A 24,358-nucleotide genomic window follows, 5' to 3' on the forward strand; every position below is an offset into this window, starting at 1 on the left:
GGGACAGCCGCCCTGGGCGCAGCCCTGCACACAGCGGCTCCCGCCGAACGAGAGGAGGCTGCACGCACAGCACAGCGCGGAACCTGAGCAGAGCTTCGGGCACAAACTCCGGGAGGGCGGCACGGCAGCCACCCTCTGCGTTCGCCCGTGAAGGAAACACAGGTGGCCTGCTGGCTTTGAGAGGGCACGGAGACCGACTGCAGGCTACCACCACTGCTGTCATCCTCCTGTACTACGTGGGGAATTTGCTTCGGTAAAACACAGCAGGTGAGAACGAAGCCGTCAGTGTTAAACACTGAGCCAGAAGGCTCTGTTACAAAAGCTGCTGAGAAGGAGAAGGTGTATGGAGGAGGGCAGACCTGCCCTGCACTCACTGCTGAACGTGTCAGGAATTGTTCAGCTCGGGCTCCAGCTCTGCAAGCATTCCCCCACCAGACAGACACAGTCCACCCCCAGCAAGCACTATCACACACACTCCACAGCTAACTCATAAAAATAAACTTTTAAGAAAATCTCTGTTTTATTGTGTAATGTAGCATTGAAACATCTGAACAAATCAATAACTGGGCTGTACAGGCTGCTGTTCTTTCATTTCTTTGGGTTATAGAGCATCTTGTCAGTACATAAACAACAACCTTTTGCATTATAAATTCTTTCCGAGGCATGCTGGTACAACACAAATTTCTCTTATCAAATGCAGCTAAGTCTAACTTCCAAACATCATGCACAAGAAACTCATCTAGTGACAATGTAAACTCAGCAGAAGGGCAGGTCACAAGTCTTGCTTGCTCACGCTCTGCAGTGCTGCAGGTTTGTGTATGATATTTGGAATGTTCCGTGAGTGTGAATAATACCAGTTAAGAGGAGAGGAGGAAAATGGGAAAAAAATAAAAGAAAAAAAGAAAAATAAAAGAAAAAAAAGAAAAAAAAAAAAGCCCGGGTGCCTCGGGATGGGCTGCTCAGCCGAAGTTGTGCAGTGCTAGCCTGAACATGTCATTGGTGCAAACCCAGGCATCGTTGATGTTCTTTAATAGAAATATCTGGTGGAATCCCATGATAGGATCTTCATCAGCCTGTAGAAAGAGAGGGGGGAAAAAGGTTCAAAACACTCATTTTTTTGAGAAGCTTATTCCAAATCTCACGATGAGACAACCTCAAGCTAACATTAACAGTGACATTACATGCTGTAAGAGGTGCAGTACTCCAGGAGACACCAATACCACCAGAGGATCTGTTCTGAGGGGCTTTGCAAACACTCAGAGCCAAGACACATGGAAATCCTGCAGTGGCATCTGAATTTGGGGTTTTGTGGAAGACCTGCTGACATGTCACTCACCACACTGATGCAACATGCCTGCCTCAGTGTTGAATCACAAATCCCTTGCCCAGGAATTAAGCTTAAAAGAAAGTGGTTCGATTTTTAACTGCTGAACTTTGGGTTGAGGGCAGAAGGGAGTTTCTGTAGAGGTTGGTATCAACACATTGCCTGGATGATCCAGGTGATCTGGGCTTTGAAAGCCTTGCCAGGGCAGGTGCAGCTGGCCAGAAACACAGTACTTCCCACTTCCAGTGTCCAGCCACAGCTGGAAGGGAGCAGAGCATTCACCACAGCTGTGACAATGTGTTCTAAGCACAGGGAATGGCTGCAGCAGTGCCTCCACTCCTGCCTGACAATATGCCTGGCTACTTACATTACTACAAAAGCAGAAAGTAGTATTAGAGGGAGACTAGTACTCCCACCTAATTTTATTTACCCATCTTCTCAGAGACATTGTGCAGGAATTAAATCCTCAAAATAATATAAATGATTCCCAAATCAATCAGCTGGAAATCACACAACAGGATTTCATCTGAACAGCACACAGGACCAACTACAAAACAATCTTCTGATGGTGGCTGCAGTGAGTTCAATTCAGCATTTTTGCAGGATTTTAAGCTTTATTTTTTCAACACATGACTATTCAGCTTCAGAAAATGGAGGAAATTTATTTTTAAAAAGGTGTGAAAAGCAGCAGCCAGAGCAGAAAGAGGCTGTCAAAGCACTGAATGTTCATTGGCAATGCTCTGTTCACTGAGAACAAGTCTGAAGAGCAAAGCAGACTACAAAATGAACAAAAAAGAAACTTTACTTTAAAAAAGTATTCATGGACTGTGAGACAAGTCAGCTTTGAGGACCAACTTGCAAAGGACATCAGTTACACCACGGAACAGCAAGTGTGCCAGAACACTGGTGGCACCAGGTGCATGGAAAGGAAGCATTCAGATCCATAACCACTGCAAGGATTTCACAGTGACAGCCACCTGGGAAGTTAAGTGGTGTACATGAAGTGCACTTTCAGTAAGTGTGCGTTAATTCACAGAGTAAACCAAAGTGGGCCCTAGACTGGCCCCTCATGAAAGTGATACTGAAATAATAACAGATATTTATTTATTAAACTACCTGAGAGCTCTAAAGCTATCAAGGCAAGCACAAGGTTAGCAGTTGTTAGGGAAGAACAAAGAACCAAATCCCAGAAGTTAGCAAATACATAAACACGCAAAGAGCACCCACATATCAAATCCTGCATGCATTTCTTGTAAGTTAAAATAATAAAATGCTACAGTAAAGTCATAAAAGGACATGAAAAACGATCCAGCTACAGGATGGTTTCCTACTGAAGAAAGTAAATTGAGTACAACTTTTCAGCTTGCAAAAACATAATGAGAATGGGGAGAACAGGCAAGATAAATTACTACAAAACCATGAAGAAGAAAGTGAATGAGGAAACTACTACAGACAGAAATTAGGAAGGCAACAAGTAAGGCCAGGAATATGAGCAAGTCACTGTTCAATACATGACTGAGAATGAGAGAAAAATCCTCAAAGCAAGACAAGTGCCAGCAGTCAGTGTCCAGCAGACAAACAGGGCAGCTTGTCCCTCATTGCACACCTGCTTTGTGTGGGGCAGAGGCTCCCTAGGAACGAGCCCAGTGAGCACCAGCAATTCTGCTGGGCTAGACCAGCCGTCCATCGCGCGCATCAGCACATACGACAGCAGACATGGCAATTATTTCAGAGGAAGTATTATCCCTACTGCATGTGCCCAGAACAGAGGCTCACATATCTGAGCTGTAGAGATGGCCTGTGCACTGGAGCCCATGGGTTTGTGCCTTTTCCAGCTTCTCCCAGGTATCCAATGTAACCCATGCCAGTAGAGCCTCACCACGGCTTGGGAGCTGGCAGGTTCTCAATGCCCAGTTGCCCTCCTTGCTGCAGATCATTGAGGCATCTATTACAAGTTGCATAAGTACTTTTCACACCAAATTTGAGCTTGTCATTACTGACATGAGTATGCTTTAAAATATACCTCTAGGAAAAAAAAATACCATGGCCAGACAAGCTTTAGTGTAGGTCTCCTTGATTTCTGATAAGCCTAGGTAGGCTCTGATAAGAGCACTGCAGCTCTTGATGCTTTGGCTTAAGGAGAATTTCCTCCTTTCTTAGAAATTCAGGGCTAGACACATGAAGAAAGACTAAAAGGGAATTCTCCCCAAAACATTTGGTGTGGTATAGACAGCAAATTCCCACAATGAAGTCACACATTATTGTTTTTTTTATTCCTTTCATGTTATCCCTTCATAGCATAAAGGAGCAGTATACTTTAAAAACAAGGAAAATCCTAGACTGTATTCAAGGTGAAGTATATACTTTATAGTCCATTCCCCAATTTTGACTATGTAATACTAGCACATAGCAAAGGCTCACAGTTTAGTGACTCAAGATGCCACAGAGAACACAGACTAATCCTATTCCATTTTATTTTTGATTTTCATCACAGCTCAGATGAAACTCTCTGTCCTTACTTTTCACTCCAAATTCAGGCATGTCCAACTCAGGATTTGCATTCCAGCCCTGTGAGCCCAGGCTCAAAACACAAGGGGCTTTAGTCTTCCTATAAAACTTTCCTTTGTGCAGTTCAAGTTCTTCCATGACATCACTGAACTAAAAGAAAAATTAAACAAGTCCCAGAATCAGATTGAAAGAAACCTCTCTTTTCCAGGCCAGCCTTTTGCTCAGCATGAGCACAGACTACAGCAGCTCTGCATCACAGAACCACAGAACAGGCTGGGTTGGTCCAGAGATGGTACAGGTCCACAGAAGGGACCTTTAGAGATCATCTAATCCAATCCTCCTGTCCTGGGCAGGGACATCTTTCACTGCATCAGCCACAGCCTTGTCTAGCAGAGTCTTCAAATTCTCACAGAACAGATGTTTCACAAGGTGTCCAGGCACCACTTCCCAGGGTTTCAGTCTTCTCATGAAAATCTTCCCTTGTGTCCCATCAGTACCTTCCAAGTTATGGTTTCTAGCCACTGTCTCTTGTTACACTGTCTGGCTCCACTGAGAAGAGTTTGCTTTCAGGTTATTGGAAGTACTCAATTACTTTTCACTGATATTTCAAGCAGATTGCCCTTAGCCACCTCCTCTCCTAGTTCCACAAGCTCTTCATCGCCCACAATCTTGTCAGCTTTTTGACCTTTCAGTTTTTCTACATCTTTTCTGACCTGAAGGCTCAAAAGGAAGTCCTCAGCTCACAGAGCAGTGAGTCATGTCAGAGTTTGAGATGCAACACTGCTTTGCATTTCAGGTTTAGCTACACAACTTCCCTCCTCTTGCCTGGTCAGAGAGAGTTTTATTTCTTCACCAGTACCCCCAGCAATTATTGATTGGACTGCAGGGTTGCAACAACCCTTACCTCAACAGAAAAGGCTAATTACTTGAGACTGTAGGTTCTTTTAGATGTTAAGCCTTATTTATCAGGCTTTAAGCAATGCTTTAAGTGTTCAGCATGCATTACAAAAATACCCAGTAATTTTAATTGCAAATTTCCTTTTCCTTTTAAGACTAGGAAACACTGCATAACAATTAGTTATTCACAATTAATTCTGCATCGATCACTTCAAAAATCACACTCTGGGGAGAGCCACAAATCTGCCACAAGGCTCTGAGAGCACACAAGCCACAGCCATGCTTCTCAGCGAGCTCAAGGGACAGAAGGGCGAGAAGAGAGCACTCCTTACTCAACCAGGACAGCGAGGACTGGAAGACACGGAAGGCAGAGGGTTAAACGTTGTGGAGGGCTAGCCTGAAGACTTCATTGGTGCACACCCAGGCACCTTGAAAATTTTTCAACAAAAAGGTTTGGTGGAAGCCTAGAACTTGGTCATCATCTGCCTGAGCATGACAGGAGAAATACATTACTAGGTGAAGCACACTGAAGATACTGGGTGACATTCTGGATGAACGGTGGCAAAGCAGGGTCACACCAAAAGGAATTCACTCCTAAAGGCTTAAACTGATGCTTACTCTTCCTAGTTGAAGCAAGCAAGCAGCACTCGGACAATGAACAGCAATAAAAACCAATATCATTAGAATAAGTGGATGTATATTTATTATACCTCTACAAAAGGATAACCCCACCCAAACATTAATACCTATCAGCATCCATTAAAGAGGATCTTGGAAAGCAATTACTGCACTGCTTTAGCCAGCCAGTTAGATCCCTGCTAGTGCAGTCACCTACTTAGATGCTCTGTTACTCTGCAGCATCTTCTCAAAGAAGCTGCTGTGCCCCAGCCTCTCAGTGCAGGCGATTATTCTGCTTGCTGCAAAAGATTGTTTTTTTAAATTTTATTTACAGGTCATACTGGTATATTAGCATGCTACTGGTGGTCTTGGAAGTGCCCTTCCTTGTGCAAAATTCTCTTACAGTTCTCCTTGAAAGCAATATATGCAGGCTGAGCAGCCACATCACTAAGAAGGCAGCTTTAAATAACACTGAGTATGCAGCTCCACGTTTGCCTGTTACAGTGCTCCCTGCTCAACTGGAGCTCCATGCAAGCCGCTTGTTAAAATGCACCACCTGCACCCAGTTGTTCTCAGTTACTGCACTGTACACAGAGCAGCACTGAGATGCAGTAAAATGGCTGTCAACATGTGTGAATTGGCACAAGAGAAAAGCATTCACTACAGATGACAGCCAGGCTCATTCATGCCACAGACTGTTCCTGATATTTAATTTGTCCACCTCTGTAAATATCACACAGGGCAGAAGCATGAAGGTAAGGTTTTAAGTTGACTTTGACTTTCTGGACACTTGTTCTATGAGAAGCAGCAATCCTGAGATTAAAATGTGATTTTTAAAGCTAAGGTTTGAGACACGTAAATGTGAAGAATGGAAAAACATTTCCTCACCTACTAAAAATTCACAAGCAAGCTGGATTTGATCATGACAGTAGGCATACTTTAACCCAGTATGTTTTCTCCTAACACCTGGATGCCTTAACACATGATCCCCAAATTATACTGAGTAATTTCAGCAATCTGAAATTACTCAGAGGTTAAAAAAATACATCAAAAAATACTACTCCAAGTCATGGTAATTATGGAAAGCTCCCAGACTGCATTTACAGTCTCTCCATATTAATGGATTATGGTTTGAGAAAACCGAGTAACTTTACAGAATTTTTTAGAACTTGGTATCTTGCCATAGGATCCAACACACAATCACTGTTGCAAGCTGTGATCTGCTTGATAATTATGCAATAACCTTAAAACATGACTGTGCAAAACTAGGTGCAGATGTGACCAGCCCAAGACACTGAGTCAAAAGGTCTTGGTCACATCACAGAATTTTGTGCACACCCAAGAGCAAGGCTGAGGAGATCAGCACGTCTGTCCTGGAATTCAGTGCTTTCCATGGTCACGTGTGGCTGCTTTTCCACGGAGTGTGTGCAGGTAGGACTGAGCAACAAAAAAGCTGGAATCCAACTTGCAGCTAGGAAGCAGGAGCAACTTTAATGAGAGCCAAAGCTGCCGATGTTAGGTTTAGCAGTGGATGCATTACACTGAGCCCTGCTCTTCTCAGCTGCCCAGCCCAAAACAAAGAGAACAGCTTAGCAAGCAGATTCAAACATTCAGTCTTATGTCTGCTTAGTAAACAGTACAGTGTCAGTGGAAGTTTGAATGCTTTGATACTACAAGTGCCATTAAGTTAGCAGGAAAAGGAAATCTAAACAGCTATTTTAAAACAAACTGGGTGCAGGTAACTTTAAAGACTGGATGGCATTAGAGGCCTGACTTCACAGCATGGCTGGACCAAACAAACTCTGATAATTTTAACTACTGCTGTGTAATTTCACCTTTTTTAAACTAACACTACCCACTGTGAGCAAGTTCTGCCTGCAGCTGATTTTATGTACAGAGTATTTTTTGCAAATTCCAGGACAATGTCTTTCATTCATAAGCAGCTTCATTAATTTACAAGTATGTAGTCCTGGTATATTGGCAGACTGGGTCAGTTCACACAATTCAGTAGTATCACTCACACAGCAATATGGTCATACTAAGCCTGAAAAATAATCTGATTCTTCACAAGAAGCAGCTGTTTCAACAATAAGTGTTTGATCTCAGAGGCAACATTCCCATTGCTGAATCAGTTTTGATTACAGAGGTACAGGACTGTACTAATACCAGGACTGTATTCTTGTATCCTGTGACAGTAAAGAAAAAGTATGAACTCACTGAAGGGTGGTCAGTTAACAAAATGAAGTCTTCTAAATCAGAGCTCAATGCAAACTTTACATCAAGGAGGATGTTAAACAAGATGTGCTTAAATTGTCCAAGAACACTGTGACTATGCTTTTAAATGCAACAGAGGACACCAAAACCTTACTGCATCAGGGTAAGGGAAATACTGATGCCTCTAGAACCCACATGGTATTTGCCTGCACAGTAAAATCCACAACATTTTGCTTGGCAGAACATGACTGTCAAATTACAGGTGGTTTAACTAGAACTAGGTATCTGAAGGAAGGAGCATTTCTTGACAGTCTTGAATAGCAGAGGAGCAATATCCCAATGCAAGCTTATCCCTGTTCCTACCCCACCCATTAAAGTATTTAAATGTATTCAGAAATCAGATGATTTAGAATCCTGCAAAGATCTAAGACATAAGCACTCATTAACCTGTAATGGAAAGAGTTTACCTTAAGCTGTCCCACTACCATACTGAGTATACAGCTATCAGGTGTAGGTTGGTGGTCTTGTGCTGTGATGCTGTGCTGTATTTTTTGGAAAGGGAGGCTCTGCAATGAAAAAAATCAAAATAAGGAAATGTACAGTAATGGAATTATTTAACTTACAAAACAAAGACTGAGCAAATCCAACATTATGAAGTGTTAGACTATAGTGGCAGTACTGCACAGAGAACTGTTATAAATGAGTGCACTACTCATGTGGGGTAAATTTAAACAGTTGTGTTTTTCAAGCACCAAAAGAGAAAATAATGTCACCATACACAGTAAACGGTACATTTTCCTACTCTAACTGCATGGCCTGAAGGGCTTCAGATCATCTGTAAGCTCGAAGTTCTTATGATGAAGGAACAAACCTCTGCGCTGAACTGTGTTAAAAGATTTTATCATCTAATACTTGACATTTACCAGACAACTCTGAATTTGCTTCTTTGTTAAAGTGGCTATGAATGGAAAGGAAAAGTGAATGAAATCTTAAAGACTTGAAATCCACATATCCACTCTTGCCCTTTTTAATTCCCTTGACACTCAGGTAGCCGAGGTCACTATGTCTGGAGGTATGTGTGCAAGGAAGACACCTTGAGAAACACTTGGCATTGGAGAGTAATTCCTGTCTTTCAACTTAGACCACATTCACATTCCAACATGGACATTTCCAAGCAGTGAACATGAAACACCTGGGAGATCTAGAGTCCTGTCACACAATGCCATTTTGGGACTGTTCTCCCAAAAGCTGCATCATTGCTGGGTGCTTCAGTAGTAGTTCAGCATGGGTGGAGCTCTGGGTGACCATATGGCAGATACCCAAGTCCAGGAACTGCACAGGATGGCAGCACATGGCCATTCAAACCTCAGGTGGCACTTGGATGCCTTTGCTGCGTTTGGAAACAGGCTGAAACAGATCCAAATGCATACTTCAACAAGTTCTGCACTTCCCTCTAGCGGAAGGAGCCTCAAAGACTTCCTAGAAGGCCTAGGCAGAGACACAAGTCCTGCTGTAGCGGATATGAAGTACAGTCTTGGCTCTACAAGCCTAAGGCTCTAGGAAGAATTCCAGGAAGCTAAATCCATTGATAACAGAGAACACAGAAACTGTGGAAGGATCAGGACCTGAGGAAGCAAATGAAGTGTAGGGAGCAGCCCTCTAATCAGGGGGACACTATTCAAGAATACCCTTTAATAAAGCCTGCGGTGTTTCCTCTTGGCTGGGGAAAGTGCAGAGCGAACTGCCTGCTTTGTAGTATGGAATAGACATTTTGTAACAATACAAATCCAGAGCCTTCTTTTCTGAATGACCAGCAGACTGTTTTCCAGGGTCGCCATCCTGAACCTGAATGTGCAAAATGCCCACACAGCCTGCACAAGCATAGGCTGGGAAGTTTCTTTGACAAAAGGGTACTCCAAAGCCTAGTCACACCTCAGCATAAGAAGTTCTTGTTGAACAAGCCCTGCAAAAAGATCCTCTTGAAAAGGCAGAGGGATGAAGGGGAATGAATGCAATTCATTCTAGGGAGGAAGGAAAGGCTTTGGAATCAAGAGCTCTGCAAAACGGTGACAAGGAACCAAAGACAAGGCTGGGTAAGACAGCGGCTGTTTCATGCACCTGATTCCACAGGACAAGAAGAAATGGCCTCAAGCTGCATCAGAGGAGGTTCAGGTTGGACATCAGGAAGAATTTCTTGACTGAAAAGGTTAAGCATTGTAATGGGCTGCCCAGGGAACTGGTGGAGTCAGCATCCCTGGAAGTTTTCAAGGAAGAACTGGACATGGCACTTAGTGCTATGGTTTAGTTAACAAGGTGGTGTTCAGTCAAAGCTTGGACATCTTTTCCAACCTTAAAGATTCTATGATTGTTCTCTTCAGAGGAAAGGACCCCAAATAGCTGGCCAGCCTAGTGAGCTACTCATGTGATGCACTGGGAGAAATCCCACTGGGAAAAGTAGGAGTGTATGTGACAGAAAAGATCACTGATTTTTAGGATAGGCAGAGGCTACCTCAAAAGGATAGCTACTTATAGACATGCATCTGTACCAGAGCAAAGGATTTTGTGGTATGAAAAGTATCATAAAAGGATCTAAAAAGCATGGAGCCACACAACAAGCAAGGTTTTTACCATCCTCTGATATTAGAAATTAATTGGTCTTTCACTCTGAAAACTATGGAATCTCATTGAAGTCAGGTAAGAGAAATTAGGCAAGAATAAAGTTGAGTAGCATAAATTCACTGCTGGCAGCAAGAATACCCGTCTCAGCTTCCTCCTTGGTCCAGTATGTTCATAGAACTACATAATTATCTCAAATGCTCAATGTAAATCAGGCTGCCCCTAATTAGCACAGGCATTCTATGTTAACCAAGTCCAGCACCAATTAGGACGGAAGGAACAAGTCAACTCCCATGCTGTAACAAGGTACAGATGTGCCAGTCGTGCAGAGCAATGCCTATACAACCTTGCCCTACTATATTAGCAGATTGAAAAGGTGCCATACCATTGCTGTCACACAGCAAAGAACTCGATCTAAAAGAAAATGCCACCTCTTTGTGCTTACATCAGTTCACCAGCCAGGCACTGAAGGACACAAGACCACAGAAGTGCGCAAGAATTTCAGTGTCAAACTTTCAGGGCTGTGCTGAACTGACTAAGCAGCTCCAGAAGCAGAGTAGGTGAGCACATAAAGCTGACACAGCAACAGGAGCCCAGGCAGCTCAGTGCTGACAGAGGAATGCTGAACAACATTAGAGTCACCGTAAGCTGATACAGCCCATAACGAGCCACGGCGGTGGAAGGGCACAGAGTAACTCCAGTGCTTTTCCTCCTTACTTTAAGCAGATGGATACAAGCCAGAAAAAAATTCCCTAAAACAGAGTAGCATGTCTTCACTCACCAATTACAACTGCAGCAGGCACATAAATCCAAAAAGTCCACCTTGCACCAGCAACAGGGAAGGTAAAGATGAGCTGTGTCACAGTGGGAAAGGGGCTGGATCTACACTGGGTTGAATCCAAGGCAGCAATCAGACACTGTGGCCAAGCAAATGCTTGGCTGGTTGGGTATCTAAGTGGCTGCAAGCCCAAAAGTCTAAAGAACACTGAGTACACAAACAAGCAACCCTGAAGCTTGGGTAGCTCCTCACCTACAAGCAAGCAATTGCTGCTGTTTCTGAGATGAGCAGCCTTCTCAAAGGTATCTAAAGCACAGACCTGAGGGCAAATCCCAGCCTTTACAGTTAAAGATGCCTTAGGCAAAAGAAGCAATGTGAAAACACGGGAGCAGTAGCTGTGCAATAAGCCAAGTGTCAAGTTACAATTATTTTTCTTCTCAATGTGTAATAAAAATGTCTGAAATACCATACTCAGGGCAAACTGTCTGGTGACCTACAAAGCATGTTCTCTGCATATCTCACAAGAGAAACAAACTTTCTAGTCTCATGACAGTTTGCAAGTACCCCCAGTTTTATAACAGAAGCATGGATTTACTCTAGAAGATAAAAATTCTTTTAGTTGAACTAAACAAACAAAGAATTCCAGTGTCCTCTCACTTGCTGAAGAGGAAACACGTTTCAAAGTCCTGAACCATACCTGCTCATATCTGAACTGCTGACAAATCTGCATTGAGGATAAGTCAGCTTCTCCTCTATAGAACTTATTTGCAGTTTACGTATCAGAAAACAAGTTGTTCCTTGCTGTAATGTGTCTAGCCTTTATCACAGACAGATCCAAGTAACAGGTTTGCTATTGCTTCTTCTTTGGCATGCCTTAAAAGAGCAAAGGCACCTTTCACTCCTCTAGATCAGAGGCAGCTTATGCATTAGACCTTTTAAAAAAATAAATCAATAATGTCAAATACAGTTGCAGTCACAAAGTAACCTTGCAAACTATGGAGTCAATTAACATTCCACCATTAGAATCATTAGTGGAATAACCCACTATACAGCAGTAATTCATAACATTTCTTGAAGACCTAAGCTGGAAGCACAAGTTCCAAGATTTCTGAACTGCTTAAGTCTAACTCAAATTTTCAGAAGTAATTATCTTGTAGTCTTCCTAACTGCTTCCCAAAACATTCAGTAAGGATTACAGACTTACAGTGAGTTTTTCAACAATGGCTGCTTTGCCCTGGAACTGCTGTCCTTCCCACGTAAGGCATGATGCATCAATCTGGTGGAAAAAGAAAAATGACATCAACTTAGGTAGATTAGAGACTTTATGTATTTAGCAGAAATCCTCAGAATCCAGCTATTTGAAAACTACCTCAAAGGGACATAGAAACCAGCAAAATCAATTGAAGAAGTTTGGAACAATCAACTAAAAAAAACACTACATTTCATTATCATAAGTGTACCAGCAAAAAGAATTCCTGCCTTTGGATAAAAATCAGCTTTCAGAAGGAAATCTAAGGAATTAAAAAAAAAAATATGGACACAAAGTCAAGCATGTGGAAAGAGAAAAATATATGAAGAAAACTGACAACATGGGTTACACCACCAGGGTAGTGCTTCAACTCACCTAACTCAAGTAATTCAAAAGTGACTGGCCAGATCCCTACCTGGAATAGGTGACAGAAGTCTTAACTGACTTGGATTGCACCACTAAAGATAAACCAAATCTTGTGGTGGAAGTAGTGATACAGGAATAGAAACCAAATCTAAGAGCTCCCTGCTGCATTTCTGCATGCCAAAATATTTGTTTGGTCTCCCAGGGTATCTGAAGGGAAAAAGCTCATCATTAAAAGCCCATTTCTGCAGAATCCCCACAAATTTATACAAATTGTGACCTTGGTGCATTTCAGCCACACAAAACAGGGTGTGTTTTCTCCACAGTTCAGGAGCTCCACAAAACAGCACACATCAGTGACCTGCATAATAGTTCTCCCAGTTACACGTGCACAGGACTCTTCATTGAATGATGGAAGGCAGAAAGACCCTAAGGGTGAAAAAAAGCCAGGAGTCCACTGTGTGGAAAGCCCTATTGCCAGGAATGTAAATTAGTTTGTACTTACCACCATTTTGAGGACTGAATGTATTTTGGTAATAAAATACAAACTACTAAGAGCCTCCACATTTAGAGCTGTGGTTGGAACACAAACTGCTTGGTTTTCTTTCTCTTCAGGCTCTGTACACAGCTTCTTGGGCAAAGTAAACCTACAGTCTGGTATGTAGCAAATACACAACAATCCCAAGAGCAAATGGTATCAGTGCTGCTGGATATTGCTGAGGTATAAGGAGGGGTGTCAGAAGGTGTTGAACCATTTCAATCCTCAAGAGCTTGTTGAAACTTCACACAGATCATCCAGCAGATGAAAAACCAGCCAGAAAAACAGGATATGCTGCTAGAAGACTTGTCAGCCTTGAATGTCTTGCTGCAACTCCTCAGCCAGCCAGCAGCATTCCTCACCATCAGCAATCAACTCCACATATAGAGAACTTTGCATCCTCTGGAGGAATCTTCCCCCAAAACTAAAAGCTGATGTTCTTGGGTTTGTTAGTTACAATTTTTAATTCTGGTATGCAAGTCTACTTCACCCCAAATAAGAAGCAAAAATAAAAACCTAATGTTTGAGGAAATTTAAACTAAATTTACATTCATTTAACATGTTATTCTACATGTTTAAACTGGATTTAAAACTGTAAATCTATTTTAATGTTCAGAGCATTGATATAGCATGAGGTCCAAGAAACACCTGCAAGAACTGCTAAACACAGGGTAGGACTTAAATTACATCCCACTTCAAGAGGGATCCAAGCAAATCCATGCTTGTAAATTAATGGCAAACTAAGACTAGAATGTTTGCTTTTACAGAGCACTTCATCACAGGATTATCATAAAACACCTCCAAAACAAATCACTGCCTACAGCTAAACCGGGCTTTTGTGAGTCTGACTGCCTATAAGGCAAACAAAGCTCAAACCATCAGTGAGACATAAAAGAAAAGCAATAAATAAAAGTGAGTGTGATTGCACTGACTGGCATATTCTGGAGTCAGGATAAAGCCCACTATCCCACCCTGTGTATTCTCACACATCAAAACAAGGGATCCCAGACAGATAATGGGACAGAATCCCAGCTTCCTTCCTGTGGATACTTACATATATTGCTCCTAACTGAGTCCTGTCTGCATCAAAAAGCTGGTAGTAATGTTGTACAAAGCTGGATCCAATCTGCTCCCAGATAGGCTTGTCTCCCATTCTGAATCCTCAACCAGAGCCAGTGACTATAAAACAAGTAAACAAAATCATCAGAAAGACCACAGGAGTAAGTGTAACACTTGGCTTGAGCATTAGCATCAAGAAACACAGATCCTATCAACTGGCCTGAATTTTTCTTTGGGATAAGTAGGACAAACTCACCTCTGTATCCTAGACTTGTAAATAAAAGTATTGGATACTGAATGGTTTAATTTCTAATTATAGATTTGGTTTGTAGTGCTATTTCAGTGTGAGGTCACATCTCATGTATAAAAGCAGAGAACAAGAACAAAATCAAGTGTTACCACCTTGTCTTCACATATTTCAGAAGTTACACCATCTGAACAAGCTGGCAAGTGCTCACTGTTTCAACTTGATCTCATTTACTGTAAACAACTGACCTGCTAACATGGATTGTCTGCAAGTGGCTTACACCAACTGATTTGTGTATTTAGCTCCTCAGGTATTTCACCATCCATAGGCCATTCTAAGAGTGTCCTGTCAATGGCACTTATCAAGAATCAATTCACTAGCTCATTGATCAACACAAGCTTTCTGCCTATCCTCTTCTGTCAATGAGGCTGAAGTAGACTCAATGTTTATCTTTGAACCTGTGATAACTTCAAGATACAAACCATGATTTCTCATAGTGGTGAGAATCTGCAGTTCCTAGCGAAGGTGCTGAAGGCATCCCACACTTCTGAACACAAGTCCCTCTATTCCAGATGGATTAAACATAGAGCATATACAGCAGTCTAGACAGGCCCAAGCTGATGGCTTTATCACAACATTACATTTTTCAAGGAAGCAAATTCATTTTTATTTATCCTGATTTGTCTCTGAAAGTCTGAAGAATTGTGCTAAAAATCATAACACAAAAATGCTTCATTCAAACCCCACTACATTATATTTTAAGACCTGAGTTCACTTCAAGCAAATTATACTTGCTTAACATCTAGACCTGTCAGCCACTAGTCCCTCTTCTCAATTCCTGCCCAGGAACCTTGGGAGTTACAGGTTTAAACTGCACTGCAGGCCAAGAAATTCTGTTTTAGGACATAATAGTTATTTTGGCTTCCTTTAGCTTTTAATTACCCACACACCTATATAAGATTTAACAAATTCCTAAGAGAAGCAAAACACACATTCCCAAGATCTCCACAGAGGGTACTACCAGGCCCAGGTTTTTGGACAAAAAACTCTTTTCATATTTTAGGCCTTTGGCTATCTGAGCTTTACTCACACAAATGGGAGCTGAAATGGGTTCAGACTCTAGGTTAGAAGTATTAAGGTCATGCAGATTTGGCCAGATTTACAGAAGAGCAAATCTCTTTTGTCAGATCAATGGCCTAACAGCAGGTAGCATCTGTGTTTCCAGGGTGGTAAATTCAACTACCAAGAACAACTGCTCTCACAGCTTTAAACATCCTTATTTCACAACCAGACACCTAGGCAGTACAGTCAACAGCAAAGTCACCAAGCCTGAACACTAACATAAAAATTCAGTCTTGTTGCCACACCACTATTGTTTCAACTGCTCCAAAGAGATCTACAATCTGGTGTTAGTCACCATCATGAGTGCTCCACTGATACTTGCAGTACATACCTCAGTCTGGAGGAGTTTACCCAGTGTGGCCACTCCTCTAGGAAAACACATCACAAATTAAAAAATCACCCAAGTACAATAGATTAAAAAAAAAAACCAAAAACCCAAAAACAAAACCAACCCCACACTCACCTCCCAAATAACTTAAATCTAGCTCTTTACATGTGAAAAGGTTTTATTGATGGCACATCCATAATTGCTGCATACCAGCCTAACCCAGAGTTGATCCAGAAATCAAATAACTTCAGCCTGTATTAGGGGAATTTATGTTGAAGAAAAAACACTCTAAAACCATGGCACCAACTCCCTGGAAGTTGGTGATGTCCAACCTGCTGAGAGGTAGGACTCATGTCATATTTGGAAACCAGAAGTAGTAGACTTACGTTTGATGCCTGCAGTTGCCATTCCAGACCTGATGGAGCCAATAATCAGCACAGGTGAAAATCATATTGATTCACTTTGTTTGGATCAAGCTTCAATTCTAACACACAAAGTTACATCGCTGCCAGATATTCCTAAACATTTAAGGGCAAATCTAATTGACAGTATTGATGCTCAGCAGTCAAACATCTAACACTGAACTGAAGCCGAGCACAAAAAATAACCACCAGCTTATTCTTCTGAAGCTAAAGCAAGGGAGCTATTGCCATATTAAACTTCCCCACACACAAGATGTGCATTCACCCTTAACAGCTCCCTGTACCATCATACAAACCCAAGATCAAGCTGTACGCCAGCACTGCACCTCATTTAGTCCCTCAAGGCACAACAGCCTCACTCAAGCACCAGATGCCTTCTGTTCAATCCTGAAACTGTGAGAAAGCCTTAGAGACCGCAAGGAATGAAGGAATTCTTGTTTTAAATACGGAAAGTAGAATTACGGTTTCTCAATCTAAAAATTAGTATGTTAGCTTGTTATCTCCTCCTAAAAAAAGTGTTTGTATTTTGAACAGTAAAATATTATTAAATAAATAAAATAAATAATAGAATAAATTTGACTAATTATAATGTTGATTTTCTCAGAAATAAGAACAAGCTAAAAAAATGTTGTTGAAATTAATGATCCTTGACTAATTTTTTTTGTTTGCTACAACCTTATTCTCTTTCCTGTGCCATTCATATATGGTTTTGCTGAACACTTATTCTTCCTGGAAAGGTTAATTTTCCTTTTCTGATTTGTCACCTTTTCCTCCATGCTGTCTTGTGTTTTCTGCCTGCCATTACAGATGTAAGAAGCTTAGAGAGGTACCTAAAGAAAGAACAAGATGGGAATGATCTGTGTCATCAAGCCCAGTCCCTTTCAGTGAGACACAACCCATGTAAGACTGTATTGACATACTTAGCAGTATAGTATTTTAATGAGATAAATATAATATGAAAGGCTTTAGGATCTATTGCAAACCTATGAGCAAAGCAGGGTTTCTGATGTTGTCAAACACTAGGGCAACACAGGAGTGCTTCAGAGCCATCCAGTCAAATCCACCTGTGGTTCACTCAAATCTGTCCATGGTTACAGAAACAACAATGTCCACTTAATATAACACCAGATAAAAGAAGTTTCAATAAACTAGAAAGCTCCTAATGTTACTTAAAAAGGACACATGCCCTTTTAAAGGCACCTGCTGAAAGTTACCATTGTGTAAGTGCATTACTGGATATTCCACATTAATTCCCCATGGAAAAGGAGATAATTTCCTTAAGCTAATTAATTTCCTGCCTTTGTCACTGCAAACCAAGCCTACCTCCTCACATCCACTTAAGAACATCATGGTCCATTTGATTAACAGCTTCTTCACAAGGCACAGCTGTAAAGCTGAGTTACCAGCACATAGTGTAATACTTCATTCACATTATTCACTCTATTTTTTTGGACTCTGCTCGTACTAGAGAATTTATCCCCACTCCAAATACCACCCAGCAGTCAGTGCTGAAGCAGAAACCCAATACAGGGCACAAAAGCTGCAGCTCCCAGCAACTCTGTCTTCAACAGGTGACACTGCTGAACTGAAGTGCTTCTCTGTAGGGACCTTTTGCAGTGACATCAAAATAAAATTCTCCAACACCTTTGCCAGGCTGCACACTGACATGTCAAGAGTAAATCCCATCCCTCTACAAATCTCTCACCACAATCCCTATACATCTCATCCTACAAGGTACCAGGGCATCCCTGGTGATTGCTTTGCATCCATCTGCTTTGGCACGTGGCAGACTGCACCAAGAACAGGACAAGCTGCAGGACCCAGCAAGCAGCAGCACTGAAGACAAAGCTGCACCCTTTCACCCTAGGTGAAAGAGAACACCTAGAAGAGAGCAGAGCCTCCACATGGGCCCTGAGGGACCTTGAGGAAAACTAGGGTTACACAGCCTCAGGCAGACTTATTTATCCACAAAATCCAAAAATACAGAATCTTTTCCATTGCTTGTCCCAGCTTTGGTGTCTCTGTCTACACTCACCCATCTTCCATCCCTCCTTCCTTAGCTCTGGGTGTGAGATTAGCATGAGCAGACCAACACTGCCCATAATTCCTAAGGGGAGCTCGGTCCTTAAGAGACTCATTTTCTGCCACCTGTCTCAATGAAACCTCCTCCTACTGCTTCCTTCACAAGCTACAAAACACGATTCTGTCAGTTTGCTGCAGCACAAAGTCCATCTTTCTGCTCATGCAGTACCACCAGAGCTACTCAGAGGGGTAGCTTGAGGAAAAGTCACTTTTTTACTTGGAAAAACAAGACTAGTAAAGAGATTGCCTTCTCTGAAACACCTAAGTGCCAATGACATTTGGAGCAGGTGAGCTACTGTATGAAGACAGAAGAAAAAGTTGCTCCAGCCAGCAGTTATGCTTTACCACATTATCCAACCTGTACACATGTCAGCTTGCTGCTATCAATTATAAAAAATCAGTCATTCTGAATTAGAGCAAGGTAGGCCTGTGATTCTAAAAGAATACAACATTTTCTAAAAAATGTCAACAAAAACTAGCATGAGCAATAGTGAAATATAAGTTGCTAAAGAAAAACAGAGGTGGTCTGCCAGGGATTGCCACGTTTAAAAAGTGAGCTGTATTCAAAAAATCAATTAACAACCACCACAGGCAAAGAAGGTCTGTAAAGTCTTTCTGGTCTGCAAAACACTAAGAAAAAACCCACTGAATTTAAAGAGAAAAAACCTCAAACCAATACATTCTAATGCTAGTGGAGAAAATTGCCTTCTATTATCCAGTTATGACTATATTTATTCACAAGTAATCTCAGCATAAATAAACCAAGCTCCCAGGATAGTAAAGCCAGCCCAACATCACCAAAGTTAAACTCTCTTAAGATTGAATTCAAGCTTGTTTTCTGGAAAATTTGAGAATCAGTGCAACAAATTAGCACCAACACCACCCTTAAATCTGTGCTGCTGGACCAGTGACACATGTGAATCCACAGCAAACATGGTTCTGACCATCAGTTGCTGCACCCTTCACTACTGATTAACAGGAGCAAATAAGGACAATGAAAGCGCTCTCAGCTTTTTCAGTTCCTGATACTCTTGCAATTTCTACCACACAGGTATTTTAGATGACTTAGATTAGAGAGTCAGCAGTCTTTAGATTGGTAAGTAAAGCAAAGCAGCCAACAGTTTGAGGCTCTTTTTCTTTCAATTGCTTTTCTTTTGCCACTAAAGCTTGCAAAGACAGGAGTGTCTCCAGTGTGCACCTTCTAGGAACACAATGCAACCAGTATCACAGGACCAGTTAATCCTCCTTCTCTTCAACTCCACCAACAACCACTTGATAACAGATCATCCTCCTTGGATACACTCCCAACAGAGAAACTATGCAAATTATCCCAGAATAATGCAGGATTGCAAGGGACCTCCTCCAGCTCAGAGCAGGAGGACAAACCTGTTCCACGGCCTGACTGCTCTCATCCAGAGGGCAGCTGTCCCGTGTCCTACCCAAATCCCATCTGTTCCAGTCATGCCCCTTGTGTTCCTGCCATGAGGTACCCTGAGAAAAGCCTGCCTCCATTCTCCTCATAATGGCCTGATAGAGACTGGAGGCTGTGATTAAGCCCTGCTCAAGTCTTTCCTAGACTAAACAAGCCCAGGGCCAGGCAGAATGCCCAGTAACACAGGGATGCAGAAATACTGGAACTTACTGAGGGGCATCATGCCTCATCAGCCATTTATCTTTAACACACTGCATCTCTGTGTGGTAAATGCCAATTCTGCGGCCAACCTTTCTCATTTGAAAACCTACACAATTTCCAGTTGAGGAACAAATTCATACATTCAGAGACTGAAGGAAAGAAGTGTTTCTCTGACGTATTTCACAATTATGTCCACAGCAGTTGACTGATCCACAGAGGAGAACCCTTTGTGAACTACAGCTCAAGGCCAATCAGAAACCATTGACTTCAGAGACCTCCACCAAGTAATTGCCATGGACTGTTCTGTGCAAGAAATTACATTATCCTAAATATGCTTTTAGAGCTAAAAATAATTAAGACTAGATATGTGAACAGTGAGAGGATGGAAAGGGAGAATAGAATGGGGAAGATGACAAGGTCCAGACTATTTCCTTTTGGGAAATACATTTACTTTCCCCTTCTTAGTCTTTTTATTCCTCTACTCCAACTTTGTTAAAACAAATTAATGAGGGAATTATGCCAACCTGAAATACATTTTTTTTGTTAGAAATGTCAGTAAGTGTAAGGCCACTAGTACACAAAGCACCTGAGGAAGACTCTGAGAAAGCTTTCACTGTGCCTGCAGCTCGATGCTCATCCCAACTGCAACCTGAGAACCCAAGAGAGCCACACAGAGTCAGTCAGGATGATTTTCAAATATACAGACATATATTACACGTAACTGCAGAGGACATAATGTTTTGTTGTTAAGCAAAAGCCACAATGCTAAACAACTACCTTTTTTTGCAGAATATTCTTCATGCAAGCCAAAAACTGAATTCAAGTTTGCAAGGCTGAAGCCAAATTTCCTTTCCCCAAAATGAATACAGGACTGTTCAGATAAAAAAAAAACAAACGGGAGGCACTGGGGACCTGGAAGGGAGAACTGCTACACCCTGTTTTTCTTTACCTTATAGACACAGCAACACTGAATGGCCAAACTTGCCACCATATCTATAAATTTCAAAACAACCTAAAAGATTTATACTTGCAATGTTACCAGCCATCAGTATATATTGCAAATCCTAAACCTACCATACTCTACACGTTCACTAAATAAATGATCTCCTTATTAACAGGGACAAAAGAAATCCCAGCAGAGATTGTTACTGCAGAAAGTTGTTACCGTTTGCGTTTTTCTAAAGACCTGAACAAACACAGATGCTAAGCAAATATATTTCAAATCATCTAACAAGTAACTTGCAACCTTTTGGACAAAAAATAATTAGGGACCCAGCAGGAAAATAGTTAAATAGTCCAAAAGTGAGCCAAAATATCACCTTACTTTAAATGAGATCAGGCATTTCACTACATACAGTAATTTTGCTGCTTCTAGGTGAAGGTCTGTGAAATGCCTTGTTTTGTTGCTGCTAAAAGAAAATGTAAAGTCACTGCACACAAATACAGAAAACTTTTCAAGAAGGGAAAAGAGTATTAACTTGAGACGGCAGCTGATTAAGGAATCAGAATTCACTTTCAAACAACATTTCTGCAACCAATTCCTACTCAAGCATTTACCTGGGCTTTTTTTTCTCAGTTCAATACAGTATGTCCAGCTCCAAGATATATTTACACTGGAAATTATGGACTTCAAATGAGCTGAATTATTATTTCAGCCTGCCTCAGACAGGAAGTTCAATTTGACTTCCAAGAACAGACTTTCAGGGATTTAAATATCTTCAGAAAGCTATCTCACATTAACTGAATGTAACATACACTCCTTTGCAGGTTTTGATTGTTCTCAAAGCTGAAAAGTGATAACAGCCAGAGAAGGCAAAAAAAAAATCCTCTCTTGCATATCATACTTGAAAATGGCAACTCAATGTAAAAACTACATGGTTGCAGCAGATCACTGAGCACATGCACTTTGCTAGTTTCACTCCAAGGAAGCATGAACCTTGCAAGTTCAATGTGACAAAATGATTCAACCACGTCAGGTAACTTCAGTCCTCTCACAACCTTCTGGTAAGGCAGAAAATAGCAAGAACATTAAAACCGAGTAAACCTTCTGCCCTGCATAAACCATCTCCTCGCAGCTCCCGGTTCGCCCCCTTTAACTCTCCTCCCCGCGATACCGAGCCGTGGCAAAGCAAGACAGAAGCACCGACGGGCACCAGGCCGAGAAGCCTCGGTGCCTCTGAGGGCAGCGCCGGGGCCCGCCGGGGACAGCACGCCCGGGGAGTGCCGGGGGCTGCCGGCCGGGCGAGGCGAGGCGAGGCACAGCCCGCACCTCCCCGTTATCCCCCGGCCCGCCGGAGCGATCGGCCCCCGAGCCTGCGGGCCGAGCTCGCCCCTGCCGAGGCCCCTCGCTCCCCCCGGGGGAGCTGGGTCGGGGCGGCCCACCCCCCTCAGCCCACCCACACGCGGGGCCCGCCAGTCCCGGGCACAGCCGGCGATGGCTCGGCTCCCGCGGCCACCGCCCCTCCGGGACCGCGCTGCCGGCGCCTCAAAGACGGGGAAGGTCAGGGCGGCTCTGGTCGGCGGCTCCCGCCCAGCCCGGCCCGCGGCAGGCGGCAGCGCCCCGCGGCGGGGATGGGGCTGGGCCACGGGGCCGCGGGGGGCGAGCGCGGGGGTGTGGGGGTGCCGTGTGCCGGCCCGCGGGCGGTGCCGGTCCCAGTCCCGCTGCCGCTCCCGGTCGCGCCCCCCGCACTCACCCGCGGCTCCCACTATGGCGGCGGCAGCGGCCCCGTGCGCGGCGCGAGCCCCCTCAGCCTCCCTCGCCCGCGCTCCCGCCCCGCCCCACTCCGCCCGGCCCCGCGGCATGCCGGGACAGCGAGTCGCACCGGCCGCCGGACCCGTATTGGCAAGGACGAGTGGAACTACAACTCCCGACAAGTCCCGCGCCGCACCCCGCGGTGGCTCATTTGAATGAGGGAAGGGGCCCGCGCGCCGCTGGCCCCGCGGCGGCGCCCCGGAGCATTGTGGGATCGTGGGGGAGCGGAGCGGGGAGGGGCGGGGCGCCTGCGGAGTAACGGGGACGGGGTTGTCCCCATGAGGGACGGGGGTGAGCCCCTCTGGGACAGGGTTGTCCCCCTCTGGGACAGGGTTATCCCCCTGAGAGACGGGGTTATCCCCCTCTGGGACAGGGTTACCCCCCTCTGGGACAGGGTTATCCCCCTCTGGAACAGGGTTACCCCCCTTTGGGACACAGGGTTACCCCCCTCTGGGACAGGGTTATCCCCCTCTGGGACAGGGTTATCCCCCTGAGAGACGGGGTTATCCCCCTCTGGGACAGGGTTACCCCCCTCTGGGACAGGGTTATCCCCCTCTGGGACAGGGTTATCCCCCTCTGGGATAGGGTTATCCCCTCTGGAACAGGGTTACCCCCCTCTGGGACAGGGTTATCCCCCTCTGGGACAGGGTTATCCCCTCTGGGAGAGGGTTATCCCCCTTTGGGAGAGGGTTATCCCCCTCTGGGACAGGGTTACCCCCCTCTGGGACAGGGTTATCTCCTCTGGGACAGGGTTATCCCCCTTTGGGACAGGGTTATCCCCTCTGGGACAGGGTTATCCCCCTCTGGGACAGGGTTATCCCCTCTGGGAGAGGGTTATCCCCCTTTGGGAGAGGGTTATCCCCCTTTGGGACAGGGTTATCCCCCTTTGGGACAGGGTTATCCCCCTCTGGAACAGGGTTATCCCCCTCTGGGACAGGGTTATCCCCTCTGGGAGAGGGTTATCCCCCTTTGGGACAGGGTTGTCCCCCTGAGAGACGAGGTTATCCCCCTTTGGGACAGGTTCACCCCTCTGGGACAGGGTTACCCCCTCTAGGACAGGGTTATTCCCCTCTGGGACAGGATTATCCCCCTCTGGGACAGGGCTGTACCCTCTGGGGAAGAGCAGGACCCGTGGCCCTGAGTGGGAACGTGGGTAGTCCCAGCCACAGCACTGCCGGTCCTGAAGTTAATTTTAGTTCCCCCCTTAAGAACTATACAGTGACATTTAAAAAAAAAAATGCTCGACTTGGTTGCAGTGAAGTTAGCAAAGAAGGTGTGGGGGGGTAGGTAAACGGCTTCAAATAAATACTTGTGAACATGTAAGTGGTGTAAAAAGCATGGTTTGGGTCCCACTGGAGCCCTCCCATACTCCCTGAAGCAGCAGCAGCAGAGAGGACTCCTAAGGGTACAGGAGTAGTCAGGATTTAGGATTACATACCAGAAGGGGCCGTGGACAGAGTTACATTCCTAGATTTCTCGTGTAACTGGAAAGCTGAACTGCTAGGTGGTCCTGTAGTGCAGTGGTGTATATGAGCTGCTTAGGGAAGACACGATTTGTTTAGTGCTTGAGCTCTGCAGCTTGGGGATGCTGGGCAAAAATACATCATC

The 24,358-nt window shown here is 43.8% G+C and overlaps 1 protein-coding gene across 2 annotated transcripts; it reads right to left on the minus strand.

Moving 5' to 3' along the window:
- Positions 1 to 496: 496 nt before the first annotated feature.
- Positions 497 to 22,824, minus strand: NUTF2 (nuclear transport factor 2). Of its 2 annotated transcripts, none has more exons than XM_068203042.1 (5): positions 22,692 to 22,824; positions 14,160 to 14,284; positions 12,160 to 12,231; positions 8,029 to 8,127; positions 497 to 1,073 (listed from the first exon to the last, which is right to left on the minus strand). In XM_068203042.1, the coding sequence occupies exons 2-5, from the start codon at positions 14,256 to 14,258 to the stop codon at positions 960 to 962; spliced, it is 384 nt and encodes a 127-aa protein (XP_068059143.1). In that variant the 5' UTR covers positions 14,259 to 14,284; positions 22,692 to 22,824; the 3' UTR covers positions 497 to 959. The 2 variants fall into 2 exon arrangements, with proteins under 2 accessions (XP_068059143.1, XP_068059144.1); XM_068203043.1 differs by lacking the exon at positions 22,692 to 22,824 and adding an exon at positions 14,660 to 14,945.
- Between the last annotated feature and the right edge of the window lie 1,534 nt (positions 22,825 to 24,358).

Source organism: Anomalospiza imberbis, chromosome 12 (genome assembly GCF_031753505.1).
Source record: "Anomalospiza imberbis isolate Cuckoo-Finch-1a 21T00152 chromosome 12, ASM3175350v1, whole genome shotgun sequence".
Lineage (NCBI taxonomy): Eukaryota > Metazoa > Chordata > Aves > Passeriformes > Viduidae > Anomalospiza > Anomalospiza imberbis.

Bases quoted from the DNA above. Each gene is read 5' to 3' on its own strand.
- NUTF2 (XM_068203042.1), bottom strand. From the start codon at position 14,258: ATGGGAGACAAGCCTATCTGGGAGCAGATTGGATCCAGCTTTGTACAA. The intron at 12,232-14,159 runs GTAAGTATCCAC...TTTTTCCACCAG, and splicing joins CTCAGTTAGGAGCAATATAT to ATTGATGCATCATGCCTTAC. The intron at 8,128-12,159 runs GTAAGTCTGTAA...TTTTCATTGCAG, and splicing joins CCATTGTTGAAAAACTCACT to AGCCTCCCTTTCCAAAAAAT.